At 34.9% G+C, this 20,373-nt stretch overlaps 1 protein-coding gene across 2 annotated transcripts in view; it reads left to right on the top strand.

Moving 5' to 3' along the window:
- PRSS12 (serine protease 12) overlaps positions 1 to 20,373 on the top strand; it is a 77,901-nt gene that overhangs the window by 39,514 nt on the left and 18,014 nt on the right. For both annotated transcript variants that reach the window (XM_017510683.2, XM_037732281.1), the window contains 5 exons: positions 176 to 372; positions 4,516 to 4,657; positions 14,725 to 14,930; positions 17,805 to 17,883; positions 18,595 to 18,717. In XM_017510683.2, the coding sequence (XP_017366172.1) occupies positions 176 to 372; positions 4,516 to 4,657; positions 14,725 to 14,930; positions 17,805 to 17,883; positions 18,595 to 18,717 (747 nt within the window). The remainder of the gene's footprint in view (positions 1 to 175; positions 373 to 4,515; positions 4,658 to 14,724; positions 14,931 to 17,804; positions 17,884 to 18,594; positions 18,718 to 20,373) is intronic.

The raw sequence follows: 20,373 nt of genomic DNA, 5'->3' as shown, positions 1-20,373 counted from the left end.
AAAACGTGATGGAGCGAACATAGCTCTTAAAACTGAGCCCCCAAAGTAGGAGAAATAAGAGATACTTATCCTCTGAACTCATGACACTGAATTAGATTGCTTGTATTAAATGTTTTGCGGTTCCCTGAAACAAGAGACAGCAGTTCTACACATAGTGTTTATTTAATTGTCACAGATATGGTAAACAAACGTCTGCCAACCATTTTGAAGAAAGCACAGGGCCCATATGGTTGGATGATGTGAGCTGCTCAGGAAAGGAAACCAGATTTCTTCAGTGTTCCAGGCGACAGTGGGGAAGGCATGACTGTAGCCACCAGGAGGATGTTGGCATTGCCTGCTACCCTGGCAGCGAGGGACACAGGCTTTCTCTGGGTGAGGACTGGCTGCAGCTCTCAAGTTTTCATAATTCAATAGCCATTGCACCTCTAACCACTGGCCTAGAATGTAAAATGTTTCTCATCTTTGGCTTTTTTTTTTTTGGTCCATTTCCCGTAACTGTCTAATTTTCAGTAATTTTTATGCACAGAAAAATAATCTTTGGAGTCTCTGCACCAACATAAAATTTCTACCCCTAAATTGTTTTTCTTCACTTAGAAAATTAAGTTTCTCACTAAAAATGTTTAGAATCACCTGTATCTGAACAATGGAATAAAGAAACTGCAGTATCTATTCCCCTTACTCCTTGGTCACTTATTCTGATTTGTATTTACCTTGAATTCTAGTGAGCTACTTGGGACAGGATTAAAAAAAAAAAGACTATTCTCCTGTCCCTGTCTCATGGTTCGTTTCTTCTCTAGTCCTGAAGCCTTGTCATTTATTGGTCACCAGCCATCCATTGCTCTTTTAAGTTTCTCAGTAGTCTTCTGAGTAGATTCCTTAATAGCTCACATATCTTTCTAACATAACTTATTATTTTAGAAACCCACCAGGACCTCTGTTACTCTTCATTTACATTTTTTTAGACTTGTTGTTGGATAAAAGGTAAGTAGCTCCTCTAACAGTCTTGAAATAATTATGGATAAAGATCTTTTTGAGAGTAGAGAACAATTAAACATTCTTGACAAGTTTCTTAATGTCTGGTGAGGAGGGCAGAATATATATGAATGAAATATACGGAGGGAAATATTCAAAATACTTTGTAGTATGCTATCACAGCTTTTTATATATCTATCTCTCTCTGTGTGTAAATGTACATGAATAGATGTTAAAATAGCCATAGGTAATCTTTACTTGTAACCTTGGATTGAATCAACTCTTTTGTATTCTCCTGTTTTGAGACTGTGAAGCTGAAATCTTCATGTTATAAAATGATAAAACTTTTGAATCTCAGTATTAACCGTATTGTATACTGTAGATTTGTCAAAGTCTGTGGCTGATTCTTCCATTGTACTCTACACCGTGAGATCTTGGTGACACTGCATTAATCTAGTATTATACCAAGTAGAAGTATATGTTTTTATTCCATCCCTTGCAGGACAAATTTCCATTTTTCTTTCTTTTTATTTTGTTCTCCTTTCCCCTTGCTCCTTATTCTTATGAAATATTTGTGATTCTCCAAAGATTATGTGATGGATGAATTGCACGTGGCTGGGGAGATAGAACTTGTTTGCGGGAAGTGGATCATCTCGGCCCCAGATAGCAGGGATTGGAATTATGGGGTGATCTATGCAAATATGCTCTGCCAGCTCCCAGTGACGAAATACTCTGCGATCTTAGTTCTCTGTAGGCCTGTGTTGTTAAATACATCATATGGTTGGAATAACTAATCTTTTCAGTTCTCTTGAAAATATTTTAAATTCTAGGACTCTAGATGTATTTTTTCTTTTTAATTTAAAAACCCGAGGATGATAATCATTAATAAAACATATGGTCATTATTATGAATCTCTTTATTCTAATCTCAGCAATGTGTCTATTCATTAAAGTCATTTGTCTGAAGAACATTATGTCTGAGCCAAATGACCTTTTGGGATAGAATCATACTTCTGTTTGTTCATTCATAGATCATTTGGCGTCCCACCTATTAAAAACTACTATATATATATTTATTTATTTTTGAGGCAGAGTCTCTCTCTGTTGCCCAGGCTGGAGTGCAATGGCACAATCTTGGCTCACTGCAACTTCCACCTCCTGGGTTCGAGTGATTCTCCCTGCCTCAGCCTCCTGAGTAGCTGGGACCACAGGTGCCTACCACCACGCCCGGCTAACTTTTGTATTTTTCGTAGAGACAGGGTTTCGCCATGTTGGCCAGGCTGGTCTCAAAATCCTGACCTCAGGTGATCTGCCCGCTTGGCCTCCCAAAGGGCTGAGATTACAGGCATGAGCCACTATGTCTGGCCTAAAATTAGGCTTTTAATGTGTATGTATGCATGCTAGAATTTATGTTTTTTCTAAAAGACAGTATTATTTTCTAAAAATAATATGTTACAGGAAAAGTTAAAGAGAACTACTGAAAGTCAGCTTGAGACATATAATTAAAGATAACTGTATACCTATAGGATTGTTTGGTTTTCTCAAAAACTCAATATTTATTTAAGATTTTAGAAATAAAACATGGTATGTATTATTGTTTCTGTAGCAACACGAACTTAATAGTGACAGTATATGGATAGAATGACTTTTGTCATCCAATTTCCCTTCAAGAATTAAGAATTCAATAATTTTTTAGAATGAATGGCTAAAATTAAGTTCAGAAATACAATATGCATTATTTTTTACAAAGCATGTAAGTTAGACTTTAAAAATACCTTATCATTTTTATTTTTAGAGTACATTAAAAACTGCCTGTAAAACTACTAGAATGGAACATGTAGATCTAATTTCATGTACAAATGTTTTCTTAATTTTGAACCAAATATCCAAAAATAGAAAAAATGAAAACCTTAAGAAAAGAACTTCATTGGTTTGATTTTGGTATCTGAGGATTACTTTTTCACTTTCTCTTCTTGCAAAGAACCCCCAAATTTCAGATATATTAATAAGAAACGTGAAGTTTCAATATTGTGTTATAGCTAAAACTCCAAGTTTTTATTCAGCTAATAGGAAGCAGTACGTACATAGAGTTGGCAGTCCATAAACATTTGTTGAGTTTGATTTTGCTCTGTGATCCTGATGTACTGCCTGTCCCATGAAGTGAACATGATCAGGGACGGAGAATGGGGAGCCAGCAACTCTTGGGACAGCACAGAAGGAAGGAGAAGTAAAAAATGGGTCAGAGAAATAGAAATAGAATGTGTCCATCTTGCTAACAGTCCTGTCTTTTAGTTAACAAATGTTGATTTAGTAATTTCACATGTTGATTTAAACATATATTAAATAATACATTGTCCATTACCTGCAAAATTCTACCTCCTTAAATCTCCTGATAATTTTACCATGCTTTACTGTATTCCCTAAATCCCTACCAATAAATCTTGGTCCTGAAGCTGGAGACCCTTCCAGAAACTAGGTAATCAAACATGTGAGTGTTACCTTGCTTGGGTTGCTATAACAAAGTTCCACAGAGGTGGCTTAAACACAGGTATTTATTGTTTCACAGTTCCAGGGGCTAGGAGTCCAAAATGGAATGTCAGCAGGGTTGGATCCTTCAGAAAGAACTGTGAGGGAAGGGCTGTGAGAGAGATATGCTCCAGGCCTCTCTCCTTAGCTTGTTTACGGCAGTTCTCTCCCTGTGTCTCTTCATATCATCTTCCTTCTTCATGTCCAAATTTCTCCATTTTATAGGAACGCCAGCATATTTGATTAGGACCCATGCTAATGACATCACAATTCAACTCATGCAAGTCACAGTGAGGAGTTTCAATTCAACATTGTACTTATTGGTGTGGTTATATGTGACACTTTACGAAGCGCGTCATTTGTATTAACTTAGATAAACCTCAATTTGCTAGAGTTCAGTTTCTCAACTTTGAAGTCAGTAATTTTGGTGACTTAATTCCTTCCCTTGAATCAATAGTAAATAGAAAGCTTTAGATGGAAATTGTCCCTATTTACTCCTCTTTTTTTCTTTTTTGCCTCCTCCAGCATTAGACTTGTATCAAGTTACCCAACTATGAATGCCAAGGTTGTGTCTGTTTATATCTTTCTAAAAATCTTGGCTTTGGAGTATAAACTTCTAGCTGTGTTCATGGATAAGTGAACGGACATGAAGCAAAACCAACCTCAAGTTAATGTTCTTTTACTATTTAGAAGTAAGGTGTAATAAAATAATTCGCAGTTTTATAATGCTATTTATTCATTCAGCAAACAGCAATTGCATATCCTCTATATGCCAGGCACTGTTCCACATTCTGGGGATACAGAGTTGAGGAAGGTGAGCACTTTGAATTCAAGGCTGCAAGAGACATTATGAAAGTGGGTAAAATTTTTATTGATGTATCTCCTCTCCCTCAAAAAAGTATTCCCCATCTGATTTTATAGCTGATTTAAAAGAACAATTGTGTTTTGTAGAGTTGCTCATGCTTTAGCATCAGTTTGCTTTTTTGGGCTTTTCTAATACGTTTGAATCACGACTTAGGTTTTCCTGTCAGACTGATGGATGGAGAAAATAAGAAAGAAGGACGAGTAGAGGTTTTTATCAATGGCCAGTGGGGAACAATCTGTGATGATGGATGGACTGATAAGGATGCAGCTGTGATCTGTCGTCAGCTTGGTTATAAGTAAGAAAAATCTAATTATTTGAGATGGTTACTGATGAGCATATCTGATTTTTTAAATGCTTATTCTAATGAGTTACTTCTTAAAATGAGCTTCTCTCATTCATTTGAAAATACTGGCCACGTATTGACTTGATCCAGAATTATATAAGAAGTAATAAGTAGAGCCTACTCATATTTTTCTATCTTCTCACAAGAAATATTATGTCACATAAGAAATGTAGCTTTTTATCTAATAACAAAATAGTCTAATAACTCTGACTAGTCATAATACTGCTTGTATCACTTCTATCAGTTAACCTTTTCTCTGTGATTGATGTTTCAACACTGCAGCCTTTTAAGAGACTCTACAGTTACTGAAATTACTGTTGGTTCTCATTTTTCATGATAGTTAAAAAGTTGCTGTGGACACTGAATTAGCAAATGCTGAGCCATTGCTCCTAGAGCTGAGGTCACTGCTCTCCCTTCTTGTTTCAGCTTTCATACTTGTAAACAGTTGTCCTTTTTTACAGTCTATATGGTGCCATTTTTTTTTTTTTTTGGCATTTCTGTGCTTTCTTTGTTGATGACTTCACTGTTTAAAATGGCCCCCATTTGTAGTACTGAAGTGCCGTGTAGTGTTCCTAAGTCCAAAAAGGCTGTGATGTGATTTAAAGAGAAAATGCATGCATTAGATAAGCTTCACTCAGGCACAAGTTGCAATAAGAACATGGCACTAAACAGAATGTGAAAAGGACACTTGTTTACGGTATGAGAGCAGAAAAAAGAAGGCAGATCATCTGTTTTACTGGCTCTGCATATGTCATGAATGACTGTGAAAGCACCCTAAATAATGTTTTTGAAGTAACAAAAATATGGAATATGTTATAATTTAGAGGGCTATAAATTTAAGATAATATACATAAATTGCCTAGCTCAGAGTAGATTACTAATAGTAATTTGGATTTAAAAATATATCCTTAATTATATATCTATATACATATTAAATATTGAACAGTTCATATGGTTATTTTCTATAAAGAATACATTACATGTTTATTTTAAAAAGCATTTCTGTTTTAATAAAGGTTCAGATTTAGGGGGTAAACTTCAAAATCAAAGTTGTTTCTGGTTACTCAATACTACTTCAATTTACAGCTGTTTTGGACCCATTTGCAATTCCAGTTATCCTACAGCCAATGAATCCTTTATCTATGATAGAAATTTTCAGTTTTCAAAATATGGGGCAGTAGAGGAAAGTAGGGAGAGTCTACATTAGATGTGAAAGTGAATTTAGTCAGTGATTAATTTTAAATTTCTTTTGCTCACTGTGTTTCTATCACTCCTTTTTCCATTTGAAAAAAAAAATTATTATTCTTGCATTACATTCTCAGTACATTTCCTCACTCCAAATCAGCCATTAAAAGATATTGCTCTTTGAGACTGGTTTCTTGGCCATATTTTAATTTTATTGTTTTGGTGGAGGTGATCCAAGAAACCTAGTATTACCTATGGAGGTATGAAGGGAAGGATTGGCACCAAAGTTGATCCTCAAATTGTGTGTCTCAGCCAAGTTTAAGGAGAGAAAAATTTCCTAAGCATGTTCATCAGGCATCATCAACACACATATAGTTGTGTGTTATTACTTGAATTTCTTTCTAAATTTTTCATTGCTTTTTATTTATCATCATTGATACGGTTAGGATATTTGTCCCCACCCAAATCTCACGTTGAGATGTAATCTGTAATGTTGGAGGTGGGATCTGGTGGGAGGTGTTTGGATCATGGGGGCCGATCCCTTATGAATGGCTTAGGCCATGCCCTTGCTGATGCATGAACTCATGCTCTGAGTTCACATGGGATCTGGTTGTTTAAAAGTGTGTGGCACCCTCCCACCCCGCTTGTTGCTGCTACTTTTACTGTGTGGCCTGCCTGTTCCCCCTTCACCTTCTGCCATGATTGAAAACTCCCTGGGATTCAGCAGAAGCCAAGCAGATGCTAGTACCCTGTTTCCTATAAAACCTGTAGAACTACGAGCCAATTAAACATCTTTTCTTTATAACTTACCCAGTCACAGGTATTTCTTTATAGCCATAGAAGAATGGACTAACACAATCATTTAGTCCATTTAACATTTAACTCAAAAGTGAATTTAGCCTCATATTAGGTTGGCTATGGTCAAAACAACAAAGGATAACAGGTGTTGGTGAGGATGTGGAGAAACTAGAACCCTTATACATTGTTGGTGGGAATGCAGAATGGTACAGCCACTGTTGAAAATAATATGGAAACAGTATGGAAAACAGTTCCTTAAAAAGTTAAAAATAGAACTACCATATGATCTAGATAACCCATTCCTGGGTATATAGCCAAAAAAATTAAAATTAGGGTGTCAAAGAAATATCTGCACACCCATATTCATTGCAGCATTATTTGCACTAGCCAAGATATGCAAACAGCCTAAATGAATGGATAAAGAAAATGTGGGCTCTGTGTGTGTGTGTGTGTATACTGTTGTGTATATATATATATATATATATATATATATAGTTACCGAATATACAGTTGTGTGTGTGTGTGTACTGTGTATATCTATACAGTTACTGAATATACAGTTGTGTGTGTGTGTGTATATAGATATACACACACACAGTTACAGTTACTGAAAGACAAATACTGCATGATTCCACTTACATGAGATAACTAAAATAGTCAAACTTATGGAAGCAGAAAAGAATGGTGGTTATCAGGGATTGGGAGGAGAAGAAAATGGGAAATTATTTTTCAATGAGTATAAAGTTTCTGTCATGCAAAATGAATAAGTTCTAGAGATCTGCTATACAACATAGTACCTACAGTTAACAATATGGTATTATATAGTTCAAAATATGTTGAGGGTATAGATCGCATTTGTGTTCTTCCCAAAACCAAATGAAGACAGAAACAGAACATAAGCAAAAAACAAAACAAACAAACCTCAGAAAAGAACACAAGGAAATTTTTGGAGGTGATGGATATATTTAGCATCTTGGTTGTGGTAATGGTATTACAGATGCATGCATATGTCCAAACTGATGAAAGTTTTTAATATCAATTATACCTGAATAAAGCTTAAAAAAAAGTGATTTTAGATGAGAAACACAATCTAGATTAAGTGAACAAAAGTTTGTTGCAACTTTCAATATTTCTGTAATATTTATCAATCAGGAAAAGCATCAAAAGACTTTATAATTGTGTTTTAAAGCTTCATAAGTAATTCAGTGATTTAATGTTACTATAACAAATTGTATAACATAATCTGCGATTTGCCATCAAATAGTATTTAAATGAGAATTGTTTAGCTGTTTGAGTAATCTAAATATACTTGAATATTTTTACAATTTCCCACTGAGGGGAAATTGGATTTTATATAAGAATATATATATTTCATATTAAAATATATTTTAAATATTTATATATTTAAACAATGTATATATAAATCATATACATTATTTATATAAATTTATATAAACAATGTATATATAATGGATATTTAATATATATATTTATATATATTAAATAATATATATATTTTAAATATATACATATAATTATAAGCAGGTATGTGACCACAGTAGAGGATCCTTTTTTCTCCATGTCTATTTTGAATCATGAAAAATATTTAATAAAGTATTTTTTTGTAGAAATCAATCCAGGAAACTTTGAAGCTGTTAAAAGGCTTGTGCCTCATAAATAGGAATTTCAGAGATCTGTCCTCCAGCCAGCTCTATAGTGCATGAGGATTACTCCTTGGAAACACTGAGAATCAAAATATTATTAGAAAGCCTTTTCATAATGGCAAAAAGAGAAATGAGATAATAAAAAAGGGTATGTGAATGGTGACTAATACAGATATGCTCAAAGTGAACAGAAAAGTAAAAGGCATTATTTAATGATGCATTACATAATGTCTGACAAAGTCCAGAGTATGAGCATATTGTTTATAGATTGTTGCTAGAGAATTTGTTGAGATCGGTTAAATTCGTTGATATAGACTGAGTAGTCATGAGGGAAATTCCATTCTATTTACACTTTATATGGATCCATTAGCATATGTTCCAATATAGCATTGTTTTTGAACATATTTATTAGAGTATTAATCCTAAAAATGGTTTAAATGGTATATCCTCACTGCTTTAGTAGAGACCTAAAATTAAGTATATCTGATACCTATTTTACATTTAAATAGCTGCAAAGGATTTAATTTCTAGCATATTTGTATGACATTTGAATATAAAAGTTACACCACTCTTTTAATTATATCTGGTGAAATATATAGTAATTTGATTCTGTTACCATTTAAAAAAATACATGAACAAAAAATACTTCTTTGACCGGAAATTTTACAATTTTTTTTTTCTCTTTGAAATTGTATTTTAAATTTTCTTCCCCCATGGAATCTCAATGTTATCATGCCTTAAAAATATGTATGTATATGTATATATGCACACATATATGCATACATATACATATACACATGTATATGCATATATACAGATATACACACATGTAAATGGAGAGAGAGAAATTATTCTAACAGATTTCAAGTTTCTCTAGATTTTATACTTTCTAGTATACAACTGATAATAAACAACAAATTTTAATAAAATTACTAAATAATTATTAAACATAGAAATTAAATTTTACAAAAGCTCTCATTTTTTTAATTAGACCAGTGGGTTGGGTTTGTGCTGCTTAGATTAAGAAAGCTTCATTGCCATCATATATTTCTAATTTTTTTTTTTTTGAGATGGAGTTTTACTCTGTCGCCAGGCTGGAGTGCAGTGGCGTCATCTTGGCTCACTGCAACCTCTGCTGCCTGGGTTCAAGCAATTCTCCTGCCTCAGTCTTCCAAGTAGCTAAGACTACAGATACGAGCCACCATGCCCGTCTAATTTTTGTGTTTTTAGTAGAGATGGGATTTCAAACCATGTTGGCCAGGATGGTCTCGATCTCCTGACCTTGTCCACCCGTCTTGGCCTCCCAAATTGCTGGTATTACAGGTGTGAGCCACCATGCCCAGCCTGAACTTTTCTTTTGTCCACTCTGGAGGATTTTAAACTTTGGAGCAATGCACTGTGGTAGGATTTGGAATGAGTGCAAGATATGCTTTTTGTGAAGTGAGAGAAGGGAAATTTTGAAAGAGAAGTTTATCCTGATATCAGCAAGATTATTTTTAAGAAAGAATATACATGAAATTTGAGGATATAAAAATTGATTTCTTTAGAGCCTGTGTATCCCTTGGAAAGTTATTATCTACCAGGAGCACTTGACATCCAGTTTAAAGACTAATTATTAGAAGCTGTTATGCATTGAAATTTTCGGCTGTGAATTACTAGATTCAGTAAGCCAATGAGAAGCCTTTCCCTTTTTTTCTATAGATGGCAGAGTTCTTAGTTATATAAAGAAAGAACAGTCAAAAGAAAATTTGTTAGATTTCACTATTTCAATGAGAATTTCTTTAATCATATGCTATTAGTTAAAATATTCTCTAATTTCTACTTATTGATACATCTAAAATGGTGCTTCTTTTTTAGTTTGTAAGTTGATCAGTTGCTAAGAAATGATCCTTTTGGTTTATTTAAATGATTTAAATTTTATTTTCTGTAAGTCTACTTCCACCTGCCATCTAGTTTTATGTTATTTATCATGTTTTATTTTCTGTTCTTTGTGTAATCATCTGTTTTTTGATTTGCACAATTAATTCAATTTTCTGTTTTCATTTTTTCGCAGTGGTCTAGAAATTCAGCATGCTAACCGTTTTTCTAGAAGTTCTCTTTAAATTTTTAGCAAACATGCTGAAATATATTTTCTTAGTAATTTCAAAAATTACTATCTTTAACTTCCCCTTCCTAAAAAAGATAAAGACATTTAACATACTGTCTACTTTCTACCTCCATCCATTCTTACCTCTGAAACTGCTGGGAATCATTTGGAATTTTTGTTTCCAAATTCTATTAATTTTTTATTTTCTTCAGATTATGCCTCTTTGAATTTCAGATCTCTTTACCTTATACCTACACATTATCAGCAATTATTTTTATTTTAAAAAAGATTAATAAAATAACAATCTCAACAATCTTATGGCAATTTTGCCTAAGAAAAAGGAGAGAAAAGAAAAGAAATACAAGTAAACATCGAGAATAGAAAAGAAATTTAAGCACAGATACGTAGAGGGTCAAACAATAAACCTTATAGATTAATAATACAGTTGGGCACAGTGGCTCATGCCTGTAAACCCAGCACTTTGGGAGGCACAGGTGGGTGGATCTCTTGAGGCCAGGAGTTCAAGACCAGCCTGGCCAAAATGGTGAAACTCCCCGTCTATACTAAAAACACAAAAATTAGCCAGGTGTGGTGGCTCATGCCTCTAATCCCAGCCTCTTGGGAGGCTAAGGCAGGAGAATAGCTTGAACCAAGAAGGCAGAGGTTGCAGTGAACCGAGATTGTGCTGTTGTACTCCAGACTGGGCAATAGAGTGAGACTTCATCTCAAAACAACAACAAGAAAATGATTAATAATATGAACTACTTTTAGAAAATACACTTGAAAATCTAGATGAAACGGATGATTATCTGGGAAACTACATTTTCAACAAAAATGTAATTATAAAAATTGATACAAAAGATATAAAACCCAATTAGATTAATGGCTGTGGAAAACAATGACTCTGATTTTTTTTACTGGACTTTTCACCAGTCCTTAAGAGACAGTTTCTGAATTATATGAATTGCTGCAGAGCCAAGAAACATGTGGAAATATTTCTATTCATTTATGAGGCTAATTTAAATTGATTTCAAGACTAGGTAAGTAAACACATAAAAAAGAAAACTATACCTCAATCTCATGAATCTTCATACCAAGTTATTTTGCTAACAGAATATTAGCAAATTTATCTGATAGTGTATTAAAAGAGCAGATAGGTGGAGTCTGTTGTAGGAATGTAAGTGATTCAAACTGAGGCATTCAATTAATATAATTCAGTGTGTCACCCATAAATATACAATCATTTTAATAAATGATTAAACAAATATGATCATCTTAATAATGCTGAAACGTTATATGATAAAATCAACATTCCTTCCTCAAATCTCTGAGGAAGCTGAAGACAAAATGAAACTCTTAATTTTATATCACAAGTAAGCATCAAATAGGAACAAAAGAATGCCTGCTATTATTGCAATGACAGCATTGTCTGGGGGTTGCACTAAAGCATGAAGAATTGAGGTATCAGTATTGAAAAGGAAAGGTCAGAATATTTATATGAATAATAGGATTGTTAGAAAATCCATGAGAATCAACTGGAAAGACCCCAGAACTAGTGTTTATTAATGTAACAAGATAAATTGTAAATACTTTAAAAGCAAAGGTCTGCCTATGGATAAGTAGAAAATGAAAAAGAGATTTATAGAAGTTACAAGAACTAACAACAAAACAAAAAATAGGAATACACTTTGTAAGAATTGAGACCTATGTGAAAAACCTAGTCTTTACTAAAGCTAGAAGGCCGTATCAATGAAGAGACTTACCGCAATCCTGAATGTGAAGACAAAATAGAAATAAAGTTATACATTAAATGCTATGCTAGGAAAAATCTTTCTGTTTTCTTGGTGTGCATGTGGGGTGAGGAGAGAGATTTGACTTCCAAATTCATCTGAAATAAAATCCATGTGGCACTGGCACAAGAATAGTCAAAGAGGTCAATGACACAACTACAGCAGCAGCTATCAGCCTTGGTGATAGATTGAAATCACTTTGGAACTTAAAAAAATACTACCCATTCTACTTTAATTGATGTGAGGTGAGGTTCAAGTTTTGCTACATCTTAAATGTTTCCAAAGGCAATTCTAAGGGATACCCATGGTTGTAAATTACAGAACTATAAAGATCGAGAAATAGCATGTGCACACATAGCATGATAAATAAGAAAGCCTTTCAAATCAGCAGGAAAAGTTATTGGGACAACTACTTTAGGGACAAAAATAAAGCTAGATTTCTTACCAATACTAAACAGAAATAAATTTCAGACAGACAAGAACTGTGATATACGATAAATACATAAAATTAAAAAAGAATAATATAATAAGAAATAAATTAAAAAATAGAAAAAATTGAATAAAACTTGTAAGAAGAAATCTAAGCTGCCCACAAAGATTTATGTATATATAATTTTAAGAAGTCTAATAATTTTAAAACACATGTGCAACAGTGGAGAAATAACTTAGTTTTCTTTGCCAAAGTTTGATGCAGAACTATCTACAGAAGAATTGCCTGCAGCTTTGTTAAAAACAGATTACTTATATTTTAAATGACTTTTTTTTTTGTATATTGTATGCTATTCTTCTCCACTAGAAAGTATATTCACCAACAAATATATTTCTACAAATATCAACTTTACAATTTATCTTTTCACTTTCCGTAGGGTAGTTTTTAGTAAAGCTACATTCTGAATTTAATTTTTGTTTTTTATCAGTCTTAAAATTTATAGTTTATACCCTCTATGTCCACTTAATTTTTCCCCTAACTTGAGGTTTCAAGGATAGTTTTCCAATTCATACTTTAAATCTTTTGATTTTAATGACTATTTCATTAATTTATCAGGAATTGAGCTCTATGGCATAGGAAATATTTTATTTCATTTAAATATTTTTGTATTTGCATACTTTAAAATGTGTTATTAAAACAAAAAATAGTAATATACTAAAAGTAAGTCTTCCATCTAGTCATGAGTTCTGTTTTTCTCTGTCTCTGTTAAAAATGTTACTTTTAGGCTGAGTGCAGTGGCTTACTCCTGTAATCCTAGCACTTTGAGAGGCCAAGCTGGGTAGATCGCTTGAGGTCAGGAGTTCTAGATTAGCCTGGGAAACATGGTGAAACCCCGTTTCTACTACAAATACAAACAAATTAGCCAGGCATGGTGGCATGCACCTATAGTCCCAGCTACTTGTGGGGTTAAAGTGAAAGGGTCTCTTGAGCCCAAGAGGTCAAGGCTGCAGTGAGTCGAGATCACACCACTGCACTCCAGCCTGAGTGACAAAATGAGACCTTGTTTTAAAACACAACAACAAATATATATATGTATATATATATAGTACTTTTTTTTGCTTTTTGAGATGGAGTCTCGCTCTGTCACCCAGGCTGGAGTGCAATGGTGCAATCTCAGTTCACTGCAACCTCTGCCTCCCAGGTTTGAGCCATTCTCTTGCCTCAGCCTCCTGAGTAGCTGCGATTACAGGCACCCACCGGCCATCTTGCCCAGCTAATTTGTGTGTGTGTGTGTGCGTGTGTGTGTGTGTGTGTGTGTGTGTGTGTGTTTGAGATGGAGTTTTGCTTTTGTTGCCCAAGCTGGAGTGCAATGGCATGATCTCGGCGCACTGCAACCTCCACCTCCTGGGTTCAAGTGATTCTCCTGCCTTAGCCTCCTGAGTAGCTGGGATTACAGGTACCCACCACCACGCCCGGTGAATTTTTTGTATTTTTAGTAGAAACAGGGTTTCACCATGTGAGCCAGGCTTGTCTCAAACTCCTGACCTCAGGTGATCCACCTGCCTCGGCCTCTGAAAGTGCTTGGATTTCAGATGGGAGCCACCATGCCCAGCCTAAAAAACTGTACTTTTTTCTTCTAAAGGAGGCAAACAATTAGTTCTTGGCTCTGTAGTTATTATTTAATCTCATCGTTTTCTTCACAATACTACTCTTTAAGAGGGCAGAAAATTTAAAGGTGATTTTTTTCCTTTCCTTTCCTTAAACGAGAGTTAAAGACTATCATGAATTTTTGATGTACCATTAAATGTGAATTTCTTAGCCAAAGCTAAATTAGAGGCCAGTGATATAATAAAATAGCTGTGGAGTATGGCAACAAAGAAGTTATAGTTGTTACCTTTCTTATTTAATTTTTTAACAGTCATGAAACAAATGTTTTTTAGCACATGGAGGTACCAATTTTAAGATGTAAAAATTAAGGAATAAAATTGAATATGAGTATATGTTGTGATTTATTCAGATATAGGATTGACTGATTCTTCACATCATTAAGAATGTTCTGTCTTCAGGGGTCCTGCCAGAGCTAGAACTATGGCTTATTTTGGAGAAGGAAAAGGACCCATCCATGTGGATAATGTGAAATGCACAGGAAATGAGAGGTCCTTGGCTGACTGTATCAAGCAAGACATTGGAAGACACAACTGCCGCCACAGTGAAGATGCGGGAGTTATTTGTGATTATTTTGGCAAGAAGCCCTCAGGTAACAGTAATAAAGGTAAGTCACCTTCTGGAGCCCTAAACAAGTTAAAGAATAATAATTCCACTCCATTACTGGAAGCAGTACCTTGATAACAGAAATCCAGTACAACAAGAATGTATACAGTCCCATGTCTTGTGCTTTTACTTAGAGTCAGTAGTTCTTGGCAGACTTGCTTAGGTGGGGCTGACAGGGAGAACAAAGTTCAGGGCTAGGAGTGGATTTACGGGGCCTTGTAATCTCCAGGATTGTCCCTTTTTCACCTTTGTAGCCATTTCTATATTTCCTTTTTTAGATGAAATAAAGCTCTCATGCTTGTTGCTATCTTTGAAGAGTCAGAATTGGTATTTACTTCATAAAAAGGAAAGAAATGAAAATATAGAAATGATTAAAGGCATTTCTAAAGTCTTACTCCTATTTTAAATGAGGATGGTTTAAAACATGATTTTCAAAAAGAAAATTATCTTTTGTAGATTTTATTACCTGAAATTTAAAAATTTAAGGAAAATGATAAGTAATCCTTTTGCATGATAATGTTTCATACTTTAAATGAATAAAGTTCTTGAAAGCTTGGGTATATTAAATTTTTTTTTTTTTTGAGACAGAGTCTTGCTCTGTCACCTAGGCTAGAGTGCAGTGGCATCATGATCTCAGCTCACTGCAACCTCTGCTTCCCGGGTTCAAGCGATTCTCCTACCTCAGCCTCCTGAGTAGCTGGGATCACAGGCACCCACTACCATGTCTGGCTAATTTTTGTATTTTTAGTAGAGACCCGGTATCACCATGTTTTCCAGGCTGGTCTTGAACTCCTGACCTCAGGTGATCTGCCCGCCTCAGCCTCCCAAAGTGCTGGGATTACAGGCTTGAGCCACTGTGCCCTGCATCTTTAATTTTTATGAAGCAAATACTTCTTTAAATAACTGAGTGAGAAAATGAGCTATTTTGGAGAAATTTGTGGTACATTTTATGAAAAGAACAGTCACCTCTTTCTGGATTGAAAATTTATAGTTCTGATACACTGGATTTTGTTAAAATCAGGTGCACATATATTTGAGCACTCTCTTTTTCAAACACCTTGTAATAACTGCCAAAGACAATGAAATAAACGAATTGGATGTCATTAATATGATTCTTTGCTATCTAAGGAGCATTTGAGTATGGAAAGAACACTTATAATCTGTTATGCTTTATTTTCTATTCGTATATGTGTACATTTTTATATATGAATATGTGTGTGTATATACCTGTGTGTATAGATATATGTGTATATGCAAATGACTTGGCTAGCCTTTTCCTCCTGAATACTGATTATAACTTAATTTACTAAATTCCCTTCAATAATTTAAATTACCATTACAAATGGAATATAAGTGATTCTTTGGATTATGTGAAATCTGTAAGTAGTTGAAAAACATAAAAAATTCATTATTTATATGTTTGTTTTTAATGTCTTCCTAGAATTATAGCAGTACTCTTTTTGATACCTTTCCATGGTCATGGCAATGCTACCATACTTCAAGTAAAAATATTTCATCTGAGACTGGCTAGATTACAGAATCTGGCTTATTAACCAGTCAATTTTATGTTCACGCCCAGGACCTGGTGACATCTATAAGGTGATTCAAACTGAAGCCATTGGTTATTGGTCATTTGATGGACTCCTTTTATAAATGAACTTCATTTTGCTTTTAAATTTTTTAAATAATAGTATATGACTTTAAATAGAGTTTGCTTTCTTGCAGTCTGGTGCTTTGCCCCAGAATGATGTGAACTTTAAGTTTTGCCTGCTTTAAATATTACGTCATTCCTTTTCTTGGCATCATATACGTTGACCCAACTTGGAGCATTATTGGAAACTTATGTTTTTTCTAATATCTTTTAATGTACAGTGTCATCTAGGGGACTCATTCTAAGAGATGAAGGTTAAAGTTTGACAGCATACCTCTGAGATCATTTGGCAAATTAATCATCTGGGTACACATTGTTGAACCTCTTTCTCAATCAAGAAATAACTATTGCTGATTGCCTCATGGGTTCCCTTCTACCTGGTTATTATCAGAGACCAATAGTGTTGATTAGGTCTTCGTGTTCTTGGCACAATTCCTACCCTCCTCCTCTTGGATAGAAAAACAGTACATATCTATACTTTATATGCATGTATTTAGCCAAAGAAATAAAGTACCACTATGTAAATTCTCCTGTTTTCTCAGATATTTTAAAAATGAGTCATACTTGTTATATTTACCTTTCTTCATATATCACTTTTTCATATATTTTAAATTTAATTCTTCTCTTTTGTATATTATTGACAGAAGTCTGTTACCTTGGGAGGTTTGCCTGTATACCCTTAACCATAGTTTTCCACTTAAGTTGGCGTAGCAAACCCTTTCTGTATGTTATCAAGCTAAGTAAATGTAAATTCCGATCAGAATTCTAGCCTGGGAATGTGCTTTGCTCTTCTGAGTTACATTTTTATATGTGGCTTAGAACAGTGTTGCGGGTGGAAAGTAAGTAATTTAGGCCATTACTGTCTTTGCAGTTCTCTTATTTTGTTTAATGTTCCATATATTTTGTTCCATACATTACACAAAATAGCAGCAGCAGGAGATACGGGTACCTATCAGGATAAAGTACTGAACAGAGTCAAACCACTCAGCAGCCCATGAACCCCTCAGAGGTGAAGAATGGGAAACCTCATAATGTTTCTTGTCTACTTACAAATTATTGTCATTTAGTCAAATGATAAACTATTTTTGTTACAAGAAAAATTTTAATTTGCAGAGAAAAGGCATTTTGACATACAGGAGGAAGCATCAGTGGAGTATGCCACTTACCGTCTTACCCCTCCATCAGCAATGTGATAGCTTAATTAATGACCTGTTTCTGCTTCAGAGTCCCTCTCATCTGTTTGTGGCTTGAGATTACTGCACCGTCGGCAGAAGCGGATCATTGGTGGGAAAAATTCTTTAAGGTAAAAGTTTCTTCAAAAGAGAATTTTTATATGATAGAATTATCTTTATATATAGAGTGTTACAAATTGGGGATGTTCTATTATCACATAAGGGACTTGTACTCATTTTATTTTCTAAACTAAATTCGAATTTCACTGATAATTTCAATATCCTTTGACCTATGTTTTCAGACCATGTTCTTACATCACCAGCCTGATTTAAGAGATTAGATGTGTTACTGCAAAGTTATATGTCAGAAACAAAACAGTTTAACAGGAAACCTGGAAATGTGTATGACTACAGAGATTCATTTAAGTTAGAATGTATTTGTTTCAGACTTAACTCAGTTTAATCTAAATTTTTTGTTTGTAGAATTTACTAATGGAAAACCCATGCTTTATTAAATACATCTTCAGACTGCATAGGTGAGGCACAGCGAAGAGAGAAATTACATTTTAAACAATGAAATATAAAGAAGACAGCTTGTTTTTAAGAGTGTCAGATAGGTGGGATCCATACAAATGCCTATAGGCACATCTTCAAGAGTTGCTGATTCCGGGCCTGCTCAGAGTTGTGGTGTCTTCTTCTCAAAGTAGGAAGGGAGTTGCTTTTGCTTTCCTTTTCCCCCACCTGCAAGACATTAAAGTTACTAAAGCCATTGCTTTAACCAGTGTTTTCCTTTGCTTTTTTGTCTTTTACTGATGTTGATGTGTAGCTCATTTTCTTCTTAGGGGTGGTTGGCCTTGGCAGGTTTCCCTCCGGCTGAAGTCACCCCATAGAGATGGCAGGCTCCTCTGCGGGGCTACGCTCCTGAGTAGCTGCTGGGTCCTTACAGCAGCGCACTGTTTCAAGAGGTATGTGTCCACCTTCCCAAACAACCCAGTGTAGCTTCTACTCATCAGTTATTCCAATCCCCTCATGCTCTACAGCACTCAAGGTGCCACAGCCAGGCTGAACTTTCTTTGCTTGTGCCAGCAGCCCTGTGGAATGAGGGAGTGGCACAAGGAGCACAGAGAGCCCTTAGAAAGCCACTTGCTACCCTAGTGTTAAAGCAAACTCCAGATTTAGGAAGAACAGAAGAAGAGGGGTGTTTGGAGAGGAGGAAGGCAGCAGTGTCAGTGTTCCCCCCAAGACATATCTGAGGCTGAAATCATATCTTTGTAGAGGTAGAAGAGACTTCGGATTATTTGGCTATAAATGATAAGGAGTAGGGAATGCAGTTGTAGTGTTTTTGATCCTTTGAGTCTTGGTGTTTTGTACCTTTGAGAAAGTTAGATTGCATCTGTTTCATTGTTAGTTTCCTATAGTTTAGTCCTAATGATCTCTTCTTGTCCCAAACATTTTATCAGTCCTTTTTTATCAAGCCTTCTCAGTTCAGAGGAGAGGTCAGGAAGGGAAAATCAGTCCACCAGGGTCACAGAGCTCCTGGCGGGAGATCCTGCAGTAGAACCAGCTCTCCTTTGTCGAGTGCTTTTTTGTGGGCCTTGATCATTGGCCCTTTCCTAGCATTAATTTTGGTATTTAAATATGTATACAAATGCTTGTGAAAATACTGATAAGTATTAATGAATGTGTTGAGTACAGACTTTCATTATACTACTTTAATTTTGTGTGTTTGAAAATTGCCACAATGAAGTTTTAAAAAATGTCGAAACATTTTTACAAGCAGAAATTTGTTTTCTGTTTTTTCTTATGTAATATCATATGGTACGTACCCTTTGCCTCATTATATACTTGTAATCCATCATGCAGATTTGTTCCTTCACTTTAACTGCTATGAATTTTACCTGCTGTTGAAAGACTGAACCAGTTTTTTATTCTCCTATTGCTGTGTAGTTAGCTGCTTTCCATTCTTTCATTGGGAGAAAACAATGTTGCGGTAAACAATCTGTTACAAGTCTCACTGGGTGTGTGCACATGGGCATGTTTTTCTGAGTCCTGGGATATGGATTCCCTTTAATTTTTGAAGCATACCAATTTATCCTTTGAAGAAATTGTATCAGTTTATAACCCAGCAATGTTATATTCCTATTTCCTCATGACTCCATCTAACCTTGACACTATCAAAATTTAAAATTTTTTGCCAATCACAGAGTTTGGGGTTTCTTTTTAATTGTATTTCCCTGACTAATACCTTTCTCTTTCGTGAATTATTTGTTCATATACTTTGCCTGTCTATTTGTCATTGATTTTTAAATTTTTGGATATGTTCTATATGCTAAATTTTTGTTGTTAGGTGTTACAAGTACTTTTTCCTAGTTTGGACCATGTCCTTTTACTTGCTTATGGTCTTTTTCTTTCTTTTTTTCCCCATTTATTTATTTTATTACATTTTAGGTATTGGGGTACATGTGAAGAACATGCAAGATTGTTGCATAGGTACACACGTGGCAGTGTGATTTGCTGCCTTCCTCCCCTTCACCTACATCTGGCATCTCTCCCCTTGCTATCTCTCCCCAACTCCCCACCCCCCACCATCCCTCCCCTATTTCCCCCCAACTGACCCCAGT

Source organism: Cebus imitator, unplaced genomic scaffold (genome assembly GCF_001604975.1).
Source record: "Cebus imitator isolate Cc_AM_T3 unplaced genomic scaffold, Cebus_imitator-1.0 Scaffold17, whole genome shotgun sequence".
NCBI classification, from domain to species: Eukaryota; Metazoa; Chordata; class Mammalia; order Primates; family Cebidae; genus Cebus; species Cebus imitator.
This window is presented reverse-complemented; position numbering and strand designations above follow the sequence as displayed.